This window comes from Stenella coeruleoalba (genome assembly GCF_951394435.1).
Source record: "Stenella coeruleoalba genome assembly, chromosome: 19".
Taxonomy (NCBI): domain Eukaryota; kingdom Metazoa; phylum Chordata; class Mammalia; order Artiodactyla; family Delphinidae; genus Stenella; species Stenella coeruleoalba.
The window spans coordinates 33,208,725-33,228,621 of record NC_137165.1 but is presented as its reverse complement, the minus strand read 5'-3'; the positions used below and the strand labels follow the sequence as shown (position 1 = coordinate 33,228,621).

General features: G+C 55.1%; 1 protein-coding gene across 8 annotated transcripts in view; it reads left to right on the top strand.

Annotated features, from left to right (window-relative positions):
- The window catches only part of BCAS3 (BCAS3 microtubule associated cell migration factor), a 574,874-nt gene extending 554,977 nt beyond the window's left edge, over window positions 1-19,897 (top strand). For all 8 annotated transcript variants that reach the window (XM_079905183.1, XM_079905184.1, XM_079905176.1 and 5 more), the window contains one exon: window positions 19,079-19,897. In XM_079905183.1, the coding sequence (XP_079761309.1) occupies window positions 19,079-19,227 (149 nt within the window). In that variant the 3' untranslated portion in view covers window positions 19,228-19,897. The remainder of the gene's footprint in view (window positions 1-19,078) is intronic.

Sequence of the window (19,897 nt, the reverse complement as noted above, 5' to 3'; positions counted from 1 at the left end):
CGGGTGCTCCATGACCCCTGACACCAAAGCCCATTGTATCCATGCTTCACTATTATACAGGTTTACCTAGTGATATGCCAGTAAATGTTTAACAACCAGCTCTCCAAAGGGAAGCAGGAAAACCCTGATTTATAGCAGTTGGGCATTGCCATAGGACAGAACCTCCCATTGCAGCTAATTTCAAGCTATCAGCATGATGTCAGTCAACCTAGCAGAATTCCTGAAAATGTAGCAGTCAGCCAGCCCCAGCACCCCACCGGTAAGCCGTACCATAGTGCAAAACAACTCTCCCCCAAAGTAAAGCAAAACCTTTCAAAACCTTACTATTCGCAGAGTGGTCTGTGAACCAGCAACACTGTCTATATCCAGGAGCTGATTAAACATGCAGAATCTCAGGCCCCATCCAGCCCTACTGAATCAGCACCTGCGTTTTGACAAGATCTCTATGCACATTAAAGTTTGAGAAGGCCCGTTTTAAAACGTAGTTGACCTGTGAGGCGGACATTAGCTCTGTCCTCCAGGATGGCTGTGACCAGTTACTCTAATTGGATCAAAATTAAATTTGAAAGTCCAGCTAAAAAATAACTGACTGCATTGCTTTCTTTCTAATATCCTCACACCTCTTGCCCCTGTTACCTTTCCCCTGTCCCCAGTCAAGAAAACAAAATCCAGGTCAAGTCAACTCTGCTCGTACACTTAGGTTGCTGAAGAAAAATCATAAGTTGTTCAGATCGGTACGTCTACAAACATACGGCCTCTACTGTCCAGTGAGCCCTGGCAGTCCTTCTGCATTTTCCCAGTGCCCCCTTTTCCGATTCTCAGTTTGCACTCATCTTTTGCAGCAGATCCCAGTGCATAGAACAGTGTCTGACACATAGGGGGTGTGCAGTAACTACTGGGTGAATGGATTGTACATTTAACCTAGGTGTTAGCAGCTCTGCTGCAGCCCCTGCTTTACTGCTGTGGCTTCTGGCCCGTTTTCATTCTCTTAGAGATTCCCCAGATCTCTGGTCCTCTAAGAGTTTGTATTTTATTATTTTTTTCCATATTATTGCTGTTTATTTGGTATGAATTAGTCTGCGCTTTATTCGGTATGGGACCTGTGCTCTGTCCACCCGGCATCTTGAAATCAGTCTCTTTCCTTCTTCATGGACGCTATGTCAAACTTCCCGTTCCCCTCAAATCTCTTACCCCACCAGCTTGTCTCTCACCCTCAGAAAATGCTGGTCACCATTTGAGCAATCCCTTGGCCTCCTGCACCCAGACCCTAAACGTCCCTGCAGCAACGTCCCCTCCCCTGCTGTCCAGAGGAGGAGCAGTTCCTACCCCAAGCCTGCCCGGCCACAGTACCCAGAGTCACCACCGAATGTCCATTTTGCCCCAGCGCTGGCCCGGTGAGCCAGGCCCTGTAATCTCGGAGTGATTTCCCTGTAGTTCCTGTTTCACCACACTCTCATGGTTTTTCTTCTGCCTCTGCTACTTGTCCGTCCTTTCCCTGGGCTTGCTTTCTCTGTCGGCCTTCAATGTATTTCTCCAGGCCCTTTCTTAGCCCTCTTTCCTCTCCCTCAGTGCGAACAGGGCCATCCCCTCTGCTTCCGCGGCCTCAGTTACTACCCATAAACCGATGATTTCCAAAGATTCTCCAAGTTGGCTTCCTCTCCTGATCTCCAGACCAGTCACCTGTCGATGTTTCCACATGTCCAAAAACTGAACTCCTCTCCCGCCAGCTCTGTCCTTCTCCCGGATTCACCCCATCTCATCACGTACAAAGCCCTTCATGACCAGCCGCGGCCCTGTCTGCGGACTCCTCTCTCACTGCTCTGGGCGAGCTCCAGCCGAGCTGAAGTCCCCGGAGGGTCCCTAAGCACACGTGTTCCCTCTGCCTGCTGGGCCTCTGCACAAACTTCTCCTTCTGCCGGGAATGCTGTCTCCTACAGCCCCTCCTCTCTCAGCCCCTCAAAATAACATGACTAATTCCTGCTTAGTAGACATGCCTTTCAATATTGCCTTTTCTAGAAAAATAGGATTTTTTTCGATAAGCAAAACATTTACTTATTCCAGTTGTTTTGTGTCTAAGTAAAGGTATAACCTAATACCAAAAAACTTTTCATAAACACCTGGACACATATTAAGTTTATTTTCACTTTAACTCTTTCAATCACTATTTAGCTAAACCTTGTCTTTCTTTCTTTGGCTTTCTCCCACATCCAATAGCAAAAGCCCTAGGCCTAGTTCACAGGTCCTGAGCAGCTGTTTAAAGTATTGACACATCTCTGTTGCAGGCAGCCTCCCTTTGCTGCTGTTGACTCTTAAGAGCTCACTAAGTCAGCAGTCAAGGTCAAGGGGGACTGACTCTTCCCCATGACTGTGGCTTCCTTCAGTCCTGGGAATGCTGTTTCACTCTCCTTTATGATCACAGCACTAAGGGTAGGAAAGAGGCTCATCCTTTTCTGTCTAGAGTCTCTTTAACAGATTCTGTCCTCGTCCAGAAGCAGCTACTCTTGGGGATCACACTGGGGGCTCAATCTTTACCTCTTACCTTCCATGAGAAATACATTTACTTCCTTGCTCAAATATATAAAACTTTCAGAAAACAATAGTATAGGCAGTACACTCTAGTACTATTTTATTTCATTTTTTTTTAAATTGGGGTATAGTTGCTGTGCAATGCTGTGTTCGTTTCTGCTGTACAATGATGTGAATCAGCTGTCTACATTTTTTTTTAATGCAGTCATGACTCACTAAACTGACTTTACAATACATCAATGAATTGTGACCTACAGTTTGGAAAGCAGGGCTCTAGTTTACTCTGCTAAATCCTCTGAGTTTTCCTGTGTGTATAGTAATTACTCAGCAGAAAAGGCTGTGAGATTCTTTTCAGCGAAAGGTCTTCCAAAGATTTCTGTCAGAAACTACTTTTTCTTTTTGAAAGGGCTATACCATTTTTCCTCCTTAATATGGAAAGCACATTTTGAACAGTAGACACAGCTTTTAAATGGTCATAGGAAGGGTTCAATAAGTGAATTAACAAATATCCATTAACAAAGTCCATCGACTACCTACGTTTTGCAAAAAGATGAACTAAAAGCACTATTTTTGTGTGTGCGTGCTAATATCTTTCATTTCAGGACTGTGAGAATTAAGATCTCGATAAATGTTAGCTATTGTTCCTGGAGTTGACCAGATGGGCACCCCTAAACAAATAACCCAGTATGTTGGACCATGTCGGACCCTCTATCCTCCCTCTAGGATTAGCTCTTCCAATGGGCCTTGGAACTCCTGCTTGCCTCATTGCTGAGGGCTGGGAACATTTTCGTGCTAAGGCTGCATTTCCAGTAGGACCCGTGTCAGCCCCCTTCCATCTCAGGGTGCCACATGATCACGTGACAGTAATTGCAGGCATGGGGCAGTGAATTAATTCTCTTACCTTTTAGACGTCCCTGCTCTCAGGCAAGCACTATCATGGAAGCAACTTAGCCAGTCCCTTAGGTACTTTCCTCTGCTTCACCTAGTCGGGCCCTGGATTTTCTCGCCTTCTTCAGTGCTTTCAGGGGCTCCTGTCAGCCACCTCCTCAGTAGGCCCTCACCCTCTCCCCGGGGCCGCTGCAGGCAGGCGGGCTCTCTGGAGGTACCCCTGGGCACGGTGCTGGCCCTCCAGGGAATAAAGCTTTCCCTCTCTCAGCTCACTTTCTTCCTCTCTAAGTCCAAGGGAGAGGGAAGACAGGAGGTGCAGGAAATGTTGGCCTCCTGTTCCCGTGATGTCCTGGCAGCTGTTCCCTGTGCCGAGCGCTTTGGTTGCCTTGTTTCCTCCTCTCCTTTGTCCTCACGGCCGCCACCTCCCAAACGGCTTCTACGCCTCCAAATCCATGCTAACCATGTGAGCATCCTACAGTTGTCACACCACCGCCGGGTAGACGTTCCTCTCTGCAATGTACAAAGGAGGAAAAATTAAAGCTTTGAAATGAAATCATAACTAAAACATGTGGGATTAAAAGGAGATATCCAGGGCTTCCCTGGTAGCACAGTGGTTCAGAATCCTCCTGCCAGTGTAGGGGACACGGGTTCAAGCCCTGGTCCAGGAAGATCCCACGTGCCGCGGAGCAACTAAGCCCGTGCGCCACAACTACTGAGCCTGCACTCTAGAGCCCGCGAGCCACAACTACTGAGCCCGTGAGCCACAACTACTGAGCCCGCATGCCTAGATCCCGTGCTCCGCAACAAGAGAAGCCACCACAATGAGAAGCCTGCGCAACGAAGAGTAGCCCCCCACTCGCCGCAACTAAGGAAAGCCTGTGTGCAGCAACGAAGACCCAACACAGCCAAAAATAAAATAAATTTATAAAAAAACAAAAAAAGGAGGAAGAATTTCCAGTTCTTAAGATCCTGTCACCTGGTCCGAGGGGTTTATCAATCACTCCTACATATTATTCCCGAGAAGGGAGACCCAGAAAAGGAAGGCATCCTTACTGTCAGGGCCTCCTCTGCCTGTCCTGTTTCCCTCTTCACAAGAGCCCAGGGCCCACACATGACAGCCTGGGCTCCTTGCTGTGATATTTCAAGTCTCTTACAGGCCTTCCTCACCTTCCTTTCCAGCCTGCTCCCCCCACACCCCTTCCACAGTCGCCCCTTATTCATATTCCATGCAGACACCCTCACCCATCACCCCCAGCACGTGGCACTGCTGACCTGGCTCTGTTCAAGGGCCTGCTGCCCTCACCCACTGCCCGGTCACCTTTTTAGACCAAGCTCAAATCTCACGTTGTCTGAAGCTTTCTCTGAATTTCTGTATCGCCTACTCACTTGACACTTGGCCCTGGGCAGGTAGTACATGTCGCCGTTTCCACTAACTAGCAATGGCGGATTCCCTTCTCCATCCCACTGGGGCAAGGCTCAACTCTGGTGGTCTCTTCAGCCCCTCCGTCAGCCATACTGTGTGTCTTAGCCCAACTCCGGTTCCTCGGACTGAGTCCGATTCCTCTTTGTTACCTCTAACCACCAGCCTTTCCCTGCCCAGCATCTAGCACTGGGACAGGAGCCAAGCTGAGCCCCAGTTAATGTTTGCTGAATGACTGGATGGGTTTTCGTGGCTCCTGAGAGGTAAATGAAAGCCAGTCGGAGCAATGGAAAGAAGAATTGTGTTTAAAAGACACACTTGTCAGTTTCTGGCCAGTTCTAGATAGTTAGTTTCTGCCTCCTCCATCCCTCTCTCCTTTTCCCCTAAGGCCGCTGGAAGCCCCAGGCAAAGGCAGAGCTGTAACGGAAGTTTAGGGCTGAGAAGCTCCTCTGCACATTTCTCAGTTGCCCAAAGTCTTCTTTGAATTCTTTAACCAAAGCACACTGATTCCTGTCGACAAGGAGGAAGTGCCCATGTGACCTCATCAGTGAATCTTCAGAGTCCCCTTTCCAGGTGTTGCCCCACATGGGCAGGAATTCCTGTGGAAAACGGACAGGCTTGGACAAGGGGTGGAGAAGGGCCGTTGGACCCCCAGATAAGGGGCCTTCTCTGAAGACATGAACATGGGTAAATGGTTAACAAACGGGAGGATTTCTCTCCGTTCCTCCTCTTCTGCCAGAGAATTCACCTTTAACCATTGACCTTTCTGCGAGGTGTGAGATCTGAACAAAGTTGAACACAGTCATGGATGGTTAAATACCCAGCTTTCCCTTCTGCCCCTGCCTCTGCCCCTCTACTGCCCCGGAAGGTGGCCTGAGGTGTCGACCACCATCTGCCCCCACCCCAGGCGGGATGGCTGGCGACAGAGGAAAGACAAACAGACACACAGAAAATGAAAGTTGGAAGTGGCCCTCTGACCCTTTAGGAGTCCAGAGCCTGGGCTCTTGAAGCAAAAGAGTCCTGGACGAAGGAAGCCAAGCCGTGCCCATCAGATTGAATTTACAGAGGGAGGCGTTTCCGAGCACCCACCCCAGAGTCAGCTGTCTAACCTCTGACATTTGGTGATTGCTTCCTGCCCACTTCTCTTTGAACCCCACCCCTGCCCCCAGGGACCTGCAGGCCCACCACAGAAAGCATTCTTAAATGTCCTGGTAGAATCTCCCGGCACCAGGCTTCCCAGACGTACGCCGATTCCCCCCACATATGTTTTATTTAGTGTAGCCCGATAGCTTGCAGTCGCACCCCTCTGTGTGCTTAATTGAGTTTGGGGAGAATTGACATCCAGTTGCTTCATTTGTTCAGGATGATTTTTTCCCTTCTGTGCCTGCCCGCCCCACCCCCGCCAGGTTGGGGCCAGGGGGCTCATTTTTCTGGCCGGTTCCCATCATCTCCAGTTGGCCAGGACCAGCTTGCCATCTCCACTTTGATGTATGTGACTGGTGTTGGCCTTAGGGGTGGGTTGTGGGGAGGAGCAGGTGGGCCGAGCCTACCGGACCCCCCCCCCCGCCCCCGCTTCCATCCGGGCATGGGCCTGGGTCCTTTGGTTTCATACTTTATCCCTCCCCAAGCCACTGGGAGCTGAATCTAAGCATATGGTTCATGCGTTTAAGCACGTCTCCATGAGCCTTCTCTGAGCAGCCCAGCAGCACTGCCAAGCAGCTTGGAACTTAAGGCCTGGTTTCCACATTCATAGAGCCCGAGAGGGAGGAAGAAAACCTGAGGGGCTGCGGTGCCAGTGGTAACTCCACATCCTTCTCTGCTCCCATTCCCTTGTAAGGGCGAAGGCAGGACTGGGAGAAGGAACAGAGGGAAGGACAGACGAGTTCAGGCTGGCAAGAAATAGATAAAACCCTGCCTGACTGGCCTGGACGTATATCCACCACCAAACATAAAACAGACAGCTAGTGGGAAGCAGCCGCACAGCACAGGGAGAGCAGCTCGGTGCTCTGTGACCACCTAGAGGGGTGGGATAGGGAGGGGGGGAGCGAGAGAGATGCAAGAGGGAAGAGACGTGGGGGGGTATGTATATGTACAGCTGATTCACTTTGTTATAAAGGAGAAACTAGCACACCATTGTGGAGCAATTATACTCCAATAAAGATGTAAAAAAAAAAAAAAAAAACCCTGCCTGTGCTGTGCCTCGGAACAGAGCACTAGCACTCCCCGCAAAGCGCTCAGTGGTCAAACCAGATTTTCGTATCTACTCCCTTTGATCTTGGCACCGCTGCTCTCTGAAAGGTCCATGTTGTGATCCTCTTTAAAGAAATATTTTATTTTCAATACGGACACAGCCCTTGACGTAGCAGCAAAACCATCACCCCTGAGAGGCACATGGCTGTGAAGTGTGTTGGTATGTAACTTCCTGTCTTTGCCTACGTGCAGGGCTTCATCCACTGCTCTTTTGGTCCCTCAAGAGGCCCCCCGCCCCTGCCCCCGGTGCTCAGGCTTCAGGAGGCATTGGAGTGAGGGCAAGAGGTCGGCTCAGACAGGAGGTACCTTCTGGCGACGGACTGGTTTGGGGTGGGGAGTAGCTGCCGTGCTTCCCCCAACAAGAGTTTCTTTGAGAACCTCACTCCCTGCCCCCCACTTTTAAGATGGAAGTCAAATTTTCGGATTCTGCTGTGCAGAGCAGAGAGGTCACTAGGCTCTAATGCATTTACCATTGACTGCCCCTCTTGTAGTGCGTCTATTAGTGAGTAATTTGATTTGTACCTATTCATTTGCAGTCCCTGCAGGAGCCTGGAGCTGGCCCCTAGTATAATTGGTGCTGTCTCTATTTTTACATCATTAGATTAGCCCCGACTCCTGGCCACTTGTTGTCTGCGCTTGTCTGTCCATTTATACAACCTAATGTAACACAAAATTCATTACTGATCACATTACTTTCAACTCTGAAGCCAGCCTTGTGATAAACATTTGGTTAACCCCTTCCTGCCCACAGGGGGACTGACAGAACAAATGCACTCCCACTCGACGGGCAAATCAATATTGTAATACAGCAAAGTGGAATTGCATTTCTAGATTTGTTATTTCTCCTGGAGGAGCAAATGGAAAGGCTCGTCTGAGCGAGCTGAATTGAATAATGAATAGAGGCCCGGCACCAGCAGCCAGTCTGTGGACAGAGCACAAAGGCAGCATCCGCCTTTGTGTATCCGCCCAGCTTTTTCATCTGGACGGGCGGCACCGCAGCAATTAATCGAGACTCGTGACTACGGGGTCAAGATCATAGGCTGGGGACCCTAACAGAGGCAACAGAGACCTTGACCCCATCACCACTGTCCTAGCTAAGCTTGGCCTAGGACAACTGAACTAAGAACTAGGTTCATTTCCTTAAAACCTTCACTGATACGAAGGCACCAGCCCTATGGCCTTGGCAGTAATGCCACCAAGCAATTAAATTAAATCCATTACTAAACTAATGTTTACCATTTGGAAACAAATATACAAAATGTTTCCTATTTAGAGTCAGGTCAGCAGTGTTGGGGTTGCTGTGAGCTGTGCCCATCTCCAGGGTGAGCACTCTGGTGTGGAAGTGCCGCGTGTGCCTAAAAGTGGTCCTAGATCTCAGATGGGGATGTTGGTGAGCAGCCTGGGGGATTCTGGTCCAGGAGCTGACCAAGAGCCTTAAAGGGACCTGTATTCAATCTAGAAGAGTCTTATCTACCCCCACCCTGGTTATCCCCTCCCCAGCCCCCATTTGTCTCTGGGGAGCATCCACACCCACTCTAAGTCATTAACTTGCAGGACAGTTTGTTTCAAAAAGAATACTACCCCGACTTATTAAGAAAGTCTCGTAAAGCCTATACCACAAAGATTAGAAGAATAGACATAGAGGAAGTAGAATGGAACCCATTACCATGAAAGTCATAAATCCCTAAGTAAAAATAAGCTGTAAACTGGAGATACTCAGTTGGGAAGGGAAGCTGGAAAAGGCAGCCTGTCTAGGGGATGCTTGAATTCAGGGAAGTCCTGAACGGGAGGCTGGGGAGAGGCACTGAAGCCTCGGGTGAGCGCGCCTCCTTTCTATTGAGTGGGTCACCCTTCGTCTCACCGAGGCCGGCACCTTGGACCGTGCTGCCCGTTAACCCGTTCGGAGCCCTGACAGGCCAGAAATGACCAGCAATCCTGTGAGACGTGGAGGTCCCAGGGATTCCCGGAGACGGCTCCCAGGCCTTCTCCACTCCTCTGCTTCCTTCACGCCTCCCTCCTCTTCTCCGTGCGTAGGGGCAGGCAGGCTGCCTCACCCTGCCCGGACTGTGAGAGGCTCCATTTCCCATAGAGGGCTCTGGGACCAGGCCAGAGGCTCTCGAGCGCATCCTGTTGTGAGAAACTACAGAGAGGAGATCCCTCAGCAGGGCGTGACGAGACACATCCAGGCAGTGGAAGGAGGACACAACCCGAGGCGAGCCTGGGTTCGGCAGCCGTGTCCCCAGGGCCGCTCGCCTCCCCGCCCCTGCCCAGCCCACAGTGCACTGACTTGTTCAGTCAAAGCGAGCCTGCTGCTTGGGCCTCAGCTGGCCATCCTCTCAGGTGGGTAAGTGGGATGGTGGGGGAGAGGGCGCGGCATGGGCCCCAGCCCCATCAGCTCTAGAAAACAGCTCAGAGCACAGGCCTTAACTGTACAGAACGGGACAGATCAGTGGCAGGGAGCAGACTGGGTCAGCCATGGAATGAGAGATGATGGCGATTTCTTAACCTTGATGGAGGGGGAGAGCCACATCTTACCAAACTCTTCCGCTGCATCGGAGAGAATTTAATTACATTTGGACATTTGAATGAGAACCGGATGTGGCTCGAGCCCATCAGGCCAGCCGTGTTCAAGGAGCAGCATCTCTCCTGTGGTCCATGGGCCCCTGCGCTGTCTCACAGCCCCAGAGGGCGGCTCGGGAAGACCCCGCCCGGGAGCTCGGTGGGGTCTTCCGAGCTTCAAGGCTGGACTTCAGGAGGCAGGAAAGTCGAGGCTGGCTGCCGGACACCTGGTTCCCTGGGACAGCTTCCAAGCTCTGTGTCCTCCCCAGAGCCATGCTGAGTGGGCATGGTCGCGGGGCCCCATATGCAGACGCACACAAAGGAGGCCCGTCCAGCACCTGGCTGGGCGTCCTCTACCGCCACGCCGCCCCCCTGCATCTACCTCAGATGGCATCTGCCGCAGCTCTGCCCCCCGTGTTGTGCTGCTGGCCTGGAGCTAGAGGGGGCATTTTGGGCCCTCCTGGGTGAGGACCGCTTCTCCAAGGGCCTCAGCCTGCTGAAGCATCAGAGATGGCAACCCCAGCTTTCTACCCAGGACCCCACTGCAGTGAGAGTGGTCTCTCCCACGCGCTCCGGGCGTATCCTGCTTCTTGAAGCACCTTCACATCCTCTTCTGTTTAGAGCCTCCCACGCCCTGTGAGGTCTGCAGAGCAGCCCCTCCCCTGCTGCCTGACAGATGGTGATGCAAATGAGAAGTGAAGCAACCTGCCCAGGTCATTCAGCACGTTGGCGGCAGGACTGGGGCTAGAGCGAGTCCTCCTCGACACCCACAGGGAGGTTCAGCTCAAGGCTGCTCCTACATCTGGCTGATCTCAAGCATGGTTTCAGCCAGATTTATCACATAACTCAAAAGCAGGGACCCGTGAGCCAGGTCAGCTCAGCCTTTGCCATCCCCAAGTATAATATGCTATGACAGGACATACTCTGCCTGGGTCAGGATTTAAAGTTAGACAGATGTAGTGACACCAAGAGGGTCCCCACACATGGGGTGCTGGTCGAGGTGACCTGGGTGGGTGATGCTGCTCTCTTCTCCTTAAGCCAGGACTTGAGAGGGCTTGGGTCACATGGGCTGCCTGGGAGCGGGTTGTGGCAGCCTTCCTGGTCTTTCCCTGGCTGGGGCTGCTGCCCTATCATGGCTGTTGTAGGAGGGACCCAGGGGAAGGCTCCAGCCCCAGACAGGCCAGCCTACCCTGTGGCCAATACCACCTAAGTCTGGGAAGGGATCCGGGGCTGGGTTGTGAGCTGCTCTGCCTGGAACTCAGATGCTCTGCTCCCTTCTCCACCCCCAACACACACAGACACACACACACACACACAGACACACACACACACACACACACACACGCATCCTGGACCTAGCCTACCTCTGTGCCCCTGTCTCATGTATTAATGCCAGACTGGCCTGCTGTCACGAATAGGGTTTCCAGAGGCCTGAGGACCTTTCCTGTTGGAGGGAAGAAAGGTGATGTGCCTTTTCCCCAGTTTTTCTGGGTGGGGCCTAAGGCACAGAGAGGGCTCTCCACTTGCCAGTTTTCTCAACCATCCTTTCCAGGTATTGATCGTGACTTTCACCTTCCAGGGAGGGGCCAGTGGATGCCCAGAAGGGTCTGAGGTCTCCTTGAGGCCTCAGGTCTCCCCCCAAAACCCTGAGGTTATTAGGCAGCTGTGCGTGGCCCCAGTGGCCAAGGGACACACTTCCAGGTGCCTGAGCCATGAGCAGCAGATATTTGCCCTTCATGTTTGGAGCTGGCAGCGGGGGAGGGGTTGGCGAGGGGCAGAGCAGGCCACGTAGCCTTGGCCTCATTCTGTGACGTTCTGGGTCTCGGTACCTGCGGGGGTCAGGAGCAAGAGCTGGGCAAGGAGATAAGAAAGCGTGTTGTGGGAGCCCTGTGGGTTGGAAGAGACTCCTGCCAGGAGGGAAGGCATGTACCTGCCCACCGGCTGCAGGACTCGGGCCGTTGGCACAAGCTCTTAGGGACCCCAGGCTGGGTGTGCAGTGAGATGACCAGAAGTCGGGTGGAATCAGTGGGCCAGGGCTCTGTGCTCAGACACAGGTGTGAAGCCCTGGAGATACCCAGGCCATTGTTAGCTATCTTCTCCACTCCCTCATTCCATCACCCAGACCAGGATTCCCATTATCTGAACTCCGAAGGCCCTTTTCATCCTCAGCCCCTCAGCTTCGAGAAACTGCCCTCCTTCCTTCCACAAGTGTGCCCGGGAGGGGAATAAAAACCCCTGCTGGAGGAGAAAAGTGATACCTTCTCAGCCTTACCCCCCAGCCCCCATCCTTCCAAGACCTGGTGTTGGTGGAAGAAGAGGATCCCTGGTCTGTTGGCCTCTCTGCGGGCTCTGGAGCCTGCGGAGGGTGCCTGAGGGTGGGATACGGCAGGGCTGAGAGGACAGGAAAAGGGAAGGTGCAGGGGGGCCGTGCAGCCTCAGTTCGGTGTGTCAGGGTGGGAGGAAAATCAAGGCCTCCCTACAGGCTGCCTCCTTTAACTGCTGCCCTTTTAACCTCCTAAAAAGTGCCCTGGGGCTGAGGTTGGCTCCAACCCAGAGTGTGGTCTGTGACAGAGCTGTCAGGGTTTCCAGAAGCCATCTCAGGCAACTCCATCTCTGTCTCCCTGAAGAGACCCCCACCTCTGTGAGCCACTCCTGTTCTCTGGAAGAGAGAGCAGTAGTTTCCAGGCCCAGGGCTGCTGTAAGACAAGCAGCCCCTAGCCGTGTCCACCCCCTAGTTGGCCTCCGGATCACCTCTTCGGGTTCCAGCACCAGGAAGCTGACCACCCTCCTGAACCCGCAGGATGCAGCCAAGCCCCCCACCTCCTGAGCGCCTCTCTCTCCGAGCCCCAGCTTGCATAGCTGGTCCCAGGCCCTTGTTGGCAGGCCCCTTGCTGACAAAGTCGATTGCTTGGGGCAGACCCCGTTGAGATCCACTTGCTGAGCTTGAAGCAGTCCTGTGGTCCCCTGGTCTCCTCTCTGTATATTCCTTTCGGAGAAGATGCTAAAAATCACTAATCTCCTGCTCAGAGGACCTCCTTCCCCCCACCCCACTCCCTGACCTCAACCCCTCAGCCGAGAACCCTCACGGTAGAAGGGGATGGAAGCCATTTCTGTTTGCAGACCTCTGAGCCAGGCGCTGGGCAAGATGGGGCAGTTTGGCTGACAGTTCCGTGCTCTGGGGCCACCCACTCCCCTGAGGTACCACTGAGCCCAACCCAGACACGGGGCTTAACCACAGGCCCCGCTGATGGGGAAGAACTGGGAGGTGGACGCAGGAGGGAAAAATCAATGCACGTCAACAGGGTTGGAAATTTATTTTCCAGCTCGGAAGAAGGTATTTTCAAAGAGGCAAGGAGGGAAATGAAAAGCTGTAAACACATATCTGCCATCTTCCTCTTCAGGCCATTTCTTGATTAAAAAGAAAGACTCTTTCCCAAGATCCAGTGGAGAAGGGGGAGCGCGAACCGGTGGGGCCTGGATGGCAGAGACACCTGCTGGGGAGGGAAGATGGAGAGGGACCCCGAGGTCCTGTGGATAATCACAGGCGCTAATACAATTGCAGCAATGAGAGTAACTCACATTTGCTGACGGGAAGCTTTAAGCACTTCATGACGCGCTCTACATGCATTGTTTAATTTAATTCTACGACCGCACTATGAAAGAGACACTGTTACCCTCCTGCGCAGGAGACTGAGGCACAGAGGTTGAGTAACTTGCCCCAGATCTCCCAGGTAGCAGGGCCCAGGGCCTGTGCTCTTAACCACTGCCCTCATCTGCCTCCCCAGCCTGGGCCGACATTGCCCCCCCCACTCCTCAGGCCCTTGAGGCTGAGGGGTAAGGGTGGGGGGCATTCTCCCTCCTCTCTGCTGGAAGTGGGCGGTGGGTACCACCTAAGACTCCACCCCAAGGCCTAATCCTGCTCCCCGCAGGCCGCCTGGGCGGTTAGCTTGGGACGGGGGTGTGTGGCTGCAGCCAGGGCCCAGTAGAAGTGCTCTGCTCATCCCTTTAATGAGCAGCATCGAGGCTGAGTGTGCAGAGCTGGGCCGGCTGGAGCCTCTGAGCACACCAGAGGGGCCCGGCAGTAAATGCTACTCCTTTTGTGGCAAGGGAAGTGCCAGGGAGGCCTGGGGACTGAACCCCAGGGGTCCCAGGGACCCTCCGCCCAAACACGCACACAGAACTGCCCTCACTGACCCCATCGGGTCCCGGAAACAGACCTTCCTCAGCCGAGTCCCGAGACGGGCTCTCCACAGGGCCCTCACCCACCAGAAGCCAAAGGGGCTTCCCTCGGGGTCTCTGGCCAGCCACCCTCACTGCCACCCGGCCTGGAGGAGGCCTGGAGAAGGTCAAGCCCAAAGTAGGACTTCACTCCTGACCTTCCCCCTGGGGTCTCCTGCCCTCCTGGGCTCCCCCAGCTCCTCCCAAAGCTCACACAGACCCTGTGTCCTCAGCGGTTCACCCCCTCCCCAGGGCTCAGGGAACCAAGACCATAGCGCTTAGTAAAGTGACTGTTCCTGTGAAGAGAGACCTGCACCCAGTCTTACCAGGCATTGCACGGCCTCAAGGGAGTGAAGGGTCTGTACCCAGGGGAGAGGACGGTCCCAGGGAGAAGAACCTCCATGGTGAAGCAGCCTTGGGGACCAGCAGTCCAGCGGGGAGGACCAGAGAGAGGGGCTTCCTCATGCTCTGCCCCCCGTGCCATCTCCTGTGCCGTGTAAGGTCCCCTTCCTGCCTCATCCTCTGCCTCTCCCTGGGTGGAGCCCTGCCCTGCTCATCGGCACCCACCCACGGCTCGCAGGAGCCAGGCTGCTGCTCCTGCCTTTGCAAAGGGGCCTCAGTAATCCTGCTGGGAGATGAGGGGCTGGGGTGATGGTGGAGTGAAGGACGGAAGACAGGCTCCCTCATCCTGCGTGGCCCAGCCCAAGATGGGGCAGCTAAGCTCCTGCCTCCTCACATGCTCCCTGGGTCTCCGTTGGCATACACGCCCAGGGAACCAGGCTCGCTTCTCCCTAACAAGGCCAGCCACCTCTTTGTCCGCCTCTGACACCTTCGGAATTTGCCAGGCTCCATAGAGAGTGAGGGCAGCACGAGGGCTGAGCTTTCTCTGTCCTTTGCTTACTTCATGAGAGCCAAGGCGCCTCCTTTTTGCTTGCTGCTCATTCCACTGCCCCCCTACCCGCTGTGGCTGACCCATCCTGGCCCAGGGCGTAGAGGGGCAGCAGGCCCATTTTCCAAAAAGAGCCAGCAGGGAATGGGTGGACACAGCCAGTGGGGAGCACTGGAGCCAGTCTTAGCGGTTTCTGGAGTTGTCACATCACCGTCCTGGGGTCTGCAGCGGCCCAGTTCTCTCTCGTGGGGGGCTGTGTACCCAGAGCCAATGGCTTCCTGCTCTTCCTTGGTTTTGCTGCCTGCAAGGTGGGGAGACCAGCACCCACCTCCCAGGAGCACGAAGGCGCTGGAGAATGTGAGGTCATAATAGGATTTTCTGTCCAAGTCCAGTCCATTGTCTAGGAGCTACTCTTCATCCCCTACCTCGCTCTGAGGCCTGGAGAGCAGCCTCCTTTAGAGCTAGCTTTTTCCCACCGGCCAGAATCCACCTACTTCTGCTGAGTGGGGAGGCTGCCAGGGATGCTTGCTTAGTCCCCCACCACAGAGCCCCCAGCTCTCTCTCCTGCAGCCCTGGCAGGTTTCTGGTGGGCTTTCCCCACAGGTCCACCTCAGCTGCAGGAGAGCTGTTCAGACCCAGGGGTCTGGGGATTGGGGGAGGAGGGTGGCAACCAGAAACTGGGCCACTGAGTCAGAACATCCGGAGGCATCCCCGAAAACTCAGCCTTTGTCTGTCTCCTCTTCCTCTCCTGGCATCCCACGTGCATGGGGCGCAGCCGGCACTGCATGGGCCAGAGGCTCCTTCCCTCTCCCCCACCACCCGTCACCCTCACCAAAGGGGGTCTCGGCTGTGTGACGACACTTCCATCTCTGGGACCCCCAAGACTGGTCCTCAGGCCCCTACACATGCATGTCACTACAGAATTCTGCTGCAAGCTTACCCTCCTCCCAGTGTGACTTCCCCACACCTCCCGATACCCTCTCCTCCTGCTTGCAGAGATCAGTGTACTTCTCCATCATTGTCTGGGTCTTTTCCCAAAAGGTTCCTCAATGCTCTTCTTTTCACAAGGGAAAAAAAAAACAATGCCAACAGCCCAGCGTCCATGAGCAACCCAACAGTCACAAAGCATGTGTTCAGGATGGAGGAAGGTAAGGCCACACACTTCCGTTTGCCACTTGCTCTGAGGGCTGGGCGGCTGGGTGGCCTGAGGGGCAACCGTGTGTGCACCCCTCGAACACGTCCACATCCGCTTCTGCACACGCTCATCCTGTCTCAGCGAGAAGAAGAGAGAGGGACTTGACAGAGGCATGTAGGAAAGTGCCCAGGCCCAGCCGGGCCCCTGCTTCTTGTACTGGTAGTCATGCGCAGAAAAAGCGCCACATCTCCTTCCCACATCGTTCACTCATTCATTCGAGAAATGTTTTTTGAGCACCAGCTGTTTTCTAGGCCCTGCTGTTGGCACTAGGGAATACAGAGAGAAAGCACAGAACTGGCCCCCGAGAGACCCTCCACCTGGATGGAGACACGCGTGTGAGCAGGCGGTGCACAGTGTGCTAGAGGGCCCGGGGCAGGAGTGGGTACACAGCGCAGTGTGGCCTGGCCGGCTCCGCCAGCACAGGCTCGTGCTTGCCCTTAGCTTTGAAGATGAGTAGGCGCCCTAGGGGCCTAGGGAGCCTGGGAAGAGCTTTTCCGTCAGAGGAAGTTGGATGAGCACCGGCCCAGAGGCCTAAGGCAGCCTGGAGAGGCCCCCAGACTGCCCAAGCTCATTACTGGTTCCTCAAATCCAATAACAGGAGAGGTTAGTGAGGTCTTGCGGGGGGCGGGTCAGTCACGGAAGGCAGTTCGATAGAGCTGAGGGGTTTAGACCTTATCCTGAGGACGCTTAGGAGTCGATGAAGATTTTTAAGCAGAGGAAAAGCAAGATGAGGTTTGTGCTACAGAGAGAACACCCCGGCTTTGGGATGCGGTGGCTTGGAGAGGGGGGGTCTGGAGGGCAGGAGACCAGTAGGGAACTTTGGAACTTATCCAGGCAGGAAGCACAGGCCTAACCCGGCAGTGGCCGTGGGCATGGAGAGGAGGGAGGAGGCCCGGGGAGACGTACGGGACATAAATTCACCAGAGCTCGGTCGCCCTGGGAGATGGGACCACTTCCCTCATGTCCCAGGCCTCACTGGTAAAGAGAAAACACGAGCAGGACAGCTCAGGCTCTACCTGGCCCCCGAGAGCAGCAAACTCATCTTGTAAGTCCCTTTGGCAACCGTCCCTGCACTGTCACAGGATGGGATGACGGGCGTCCGCCCAGACTCGCGGGGTGGGGTCCCTGCGGGCCTGTGCTGAGGGGCAGAGGGGGTGCCACGCTCGGTCCTGGGCTCCCGGCCCCTCGGCTTCCTCGCTAGTGGGGATGTGCCGGCACTGGGTCTCCAGAACGTCAGGCATGGCTTCCAGCTCTGGAGAGGTGCCGACCTTCCCCATGCCGGTGGCCTTTTCTGCTCCTCCACGTGGGGCTTTCTTCCTTGGCTCAGGAAGCCCCTGCTCCTCTTGCTGCGGCCACTGCTCCTGTCTCCTGCCCTCCTGGCCCTGCTGCCAGCGCCCCCTAGTGCTGGGACAGCCTGCACCAGGGCCAGGGCCTCTGGAATCAGAGATCTCCCACAGACTCCTCGGCCCGACGCTTCCATACAGAAATCCCGGGGCCTGTTCTTTGCTTTCCTGTCCTGTCCCTCTCTCGGCACAGTGGCCTGGACTCCCAGATGAGGGTGAGGCTAGAGGGCGATCCACATCTAGATAACTCTCGACTTATCTCAGGGTTGGGCCCAACGGGGCAGCCAGTGTCTCTTGGAGATCAGGGGCCATCACCAAGCCTGTAGCTTGTGTCCACAGCCCCCATCTGCTGAGGGGTTCTGGTGTCCAGGCACACACACCCTTCCAGCCTGAGGGCCCCTCACGCCTCACACAGGACCAGGAGCCTGCTCTGAAGGAGGGCAGCACAGACTCCCCCAGCCCGTTCTGTGGCTGCCTCTGCTGGGTCACCACGATGCTTTGGGGGTCACCCGCGGGGGGGGGGGTCGGTGGTTATTTCCTGGCCGACTGGTGATGGCCGGCCCAGGAGCAAAGGCCATGACCCATTCCCTAACCAAAGCCAGCTGTGCTGCATGTGTACGGTGGCAGGGAGCCAGGGAGCAGGTGCAGGCTGGAGATAAAAGAGACCAGACAAGTGTAACACTCGAGCACACCTTGCCGTTTCAGATGACTGCTTTGAGGTCCTGGGCTCCTGGGGTGGACACGCAAGACCCCCTCAGTCCCGGGCAGGTGTACCTTGGGGAAGGAGAGGTTGCGGGTACCACATCTCGGCTTGGGGCCCAGAGTTTGCCCAGGGATGTGTGTGCGCACATCTCAGAGCCCACTGTGAGGGAGAGGGTATAGGAACTGGCCACTTTCAAAAAGCCAAGAAGTAATTCTCTCTTCCTTGCATTCGGCTCACCAGGAAGTCTATCCCCAGCCCACCTACCCCAGTACTTGTCTTGGATCAAGAGATGGTGGGCAGTTGGGTAAGCTGCCCAGAGTTGAACGAGAGGGAGCCAGGTGCCATACCCAAGATGGTAGCGTGGCTGTTTTGACGCCAGGGAAGGGGCAGAGGAGGAGATGGGAGCCTCCCTGCCTGCTTCCCGGGTTGACTCTGAGCATAGAAATGCTGGGGGGCCTCCAGGACACTTGGGAGCCCAGAGGAAGGGAGAAAGGAGGCACTCCAGGCATGTAGGCCCCTCTCAAACCTGGCATTCCCTCCTGAAGGGAAACAGGTCACTTTCCAGGAGGTGCCGCAGATGGACCGGGGCCTGGCCAGCAGGCAGACTGTGTGGGTGAGAACGAGTGAGCGAGTGGCTAAGCCAGGGTTGAAGCTCCCTGGCAGGGGAGGGGAGGGAGACAGATCAGGTAGGGAAGCGTCGGTCCTTCCCATGTCCTGGCTTCTCCCCTCCTGCCAGACTTGTAGCTCCAGGATAGGAGCCTCTCATGGAGTTGGGGGAGCATGCTGGCTGAGCACATGCCCCATGTATGGCAGTGTGGTCCTGACAAATCATCAGGGCGGCCGTACTTCTGGCTAAAGGGGCTCCCACAATGAGGGAGTAACTGGAGCCCGCCAGCCAAGGGGGCTTCGCCCTCCTCAGGGGGAGCCTCCCTGTGCCCCGAGCTGCCACCCGGCCCGTCCTTCCCCCCGCAGAAGGATGTAAATGGACCCAGATTGGTGCCTCAAGGCAGGCAGCCCGGCCCAGGGCTACCCCCGCCTCCCCAAGACGGCACTCTGACCGGGCCTGGCCCGCCCTTCTGTCTTGCAGAACTACAGCGAGAGGGAAGCATCGAGACTCTGAGTAACAGCTCAGGTTCCACCAGCGGCAGCATCCCGAGAAACTTCGATGGCTACCGATCCCCACTGCCCACCAATGAGAGTCAGCCCCTCAGCCTCTTCCCTACCAGCTTCCCGTAGGTACCAGCAACCTGCTTCTGACTGGCTGGCCCACTCACCTGCTGGGGGGAGGGGAGAAGTCCCCGCCCTGGTCCTGCCCTTCGGACTCTGCTCGTCTTTTACCACCACCTTCCCCAAGCTTCGTGACAACAGCCGCCCCCCCTCCCTGGATTGAGAAGAGACCCTTCTCCAAAGCACCTTGGCTCACCATGACCTCTGCCCCCCATCAACGGGGCCGTGGCTGAGAGAGACTCTGCAGAAGCTCCGTCCCCTCCTCCGTTTGCACATGATGTCCTGCATTGGACCCGCTTTTGTATTTTCTAACCAAACCCTTCGGGGGCCTGGGTGGGGCGAGGGTGGGTGGTCCGGCGGGCACTTTGGCCCTGAGCGACAGCCCCAGCTCACTCCTGGCTTCGGCACACGCTGCCCAGCTTCCCTTGGCCAACCTGCTTCTGGCGTTGAACTGAGGCCCAGCGTATTAGGGAAGGAGGAAGGAAGAAGAAACCCCCCTTCCTCTTTTCTTTCCCCTTTGGCTCATGGAAAGGATTTGTCTTTCTTGTCTGTAAGCCCTTTTACCCTGGTCCTGTACTGTTCAGTGAAGGAAACCCTGGTTACTGAGGCCCTGTCAAAAAGTGCACGTCTTGTTCAATAAATCACGCTGCAGTTGGTGTCCATCCCTGAGTTGCTGGGG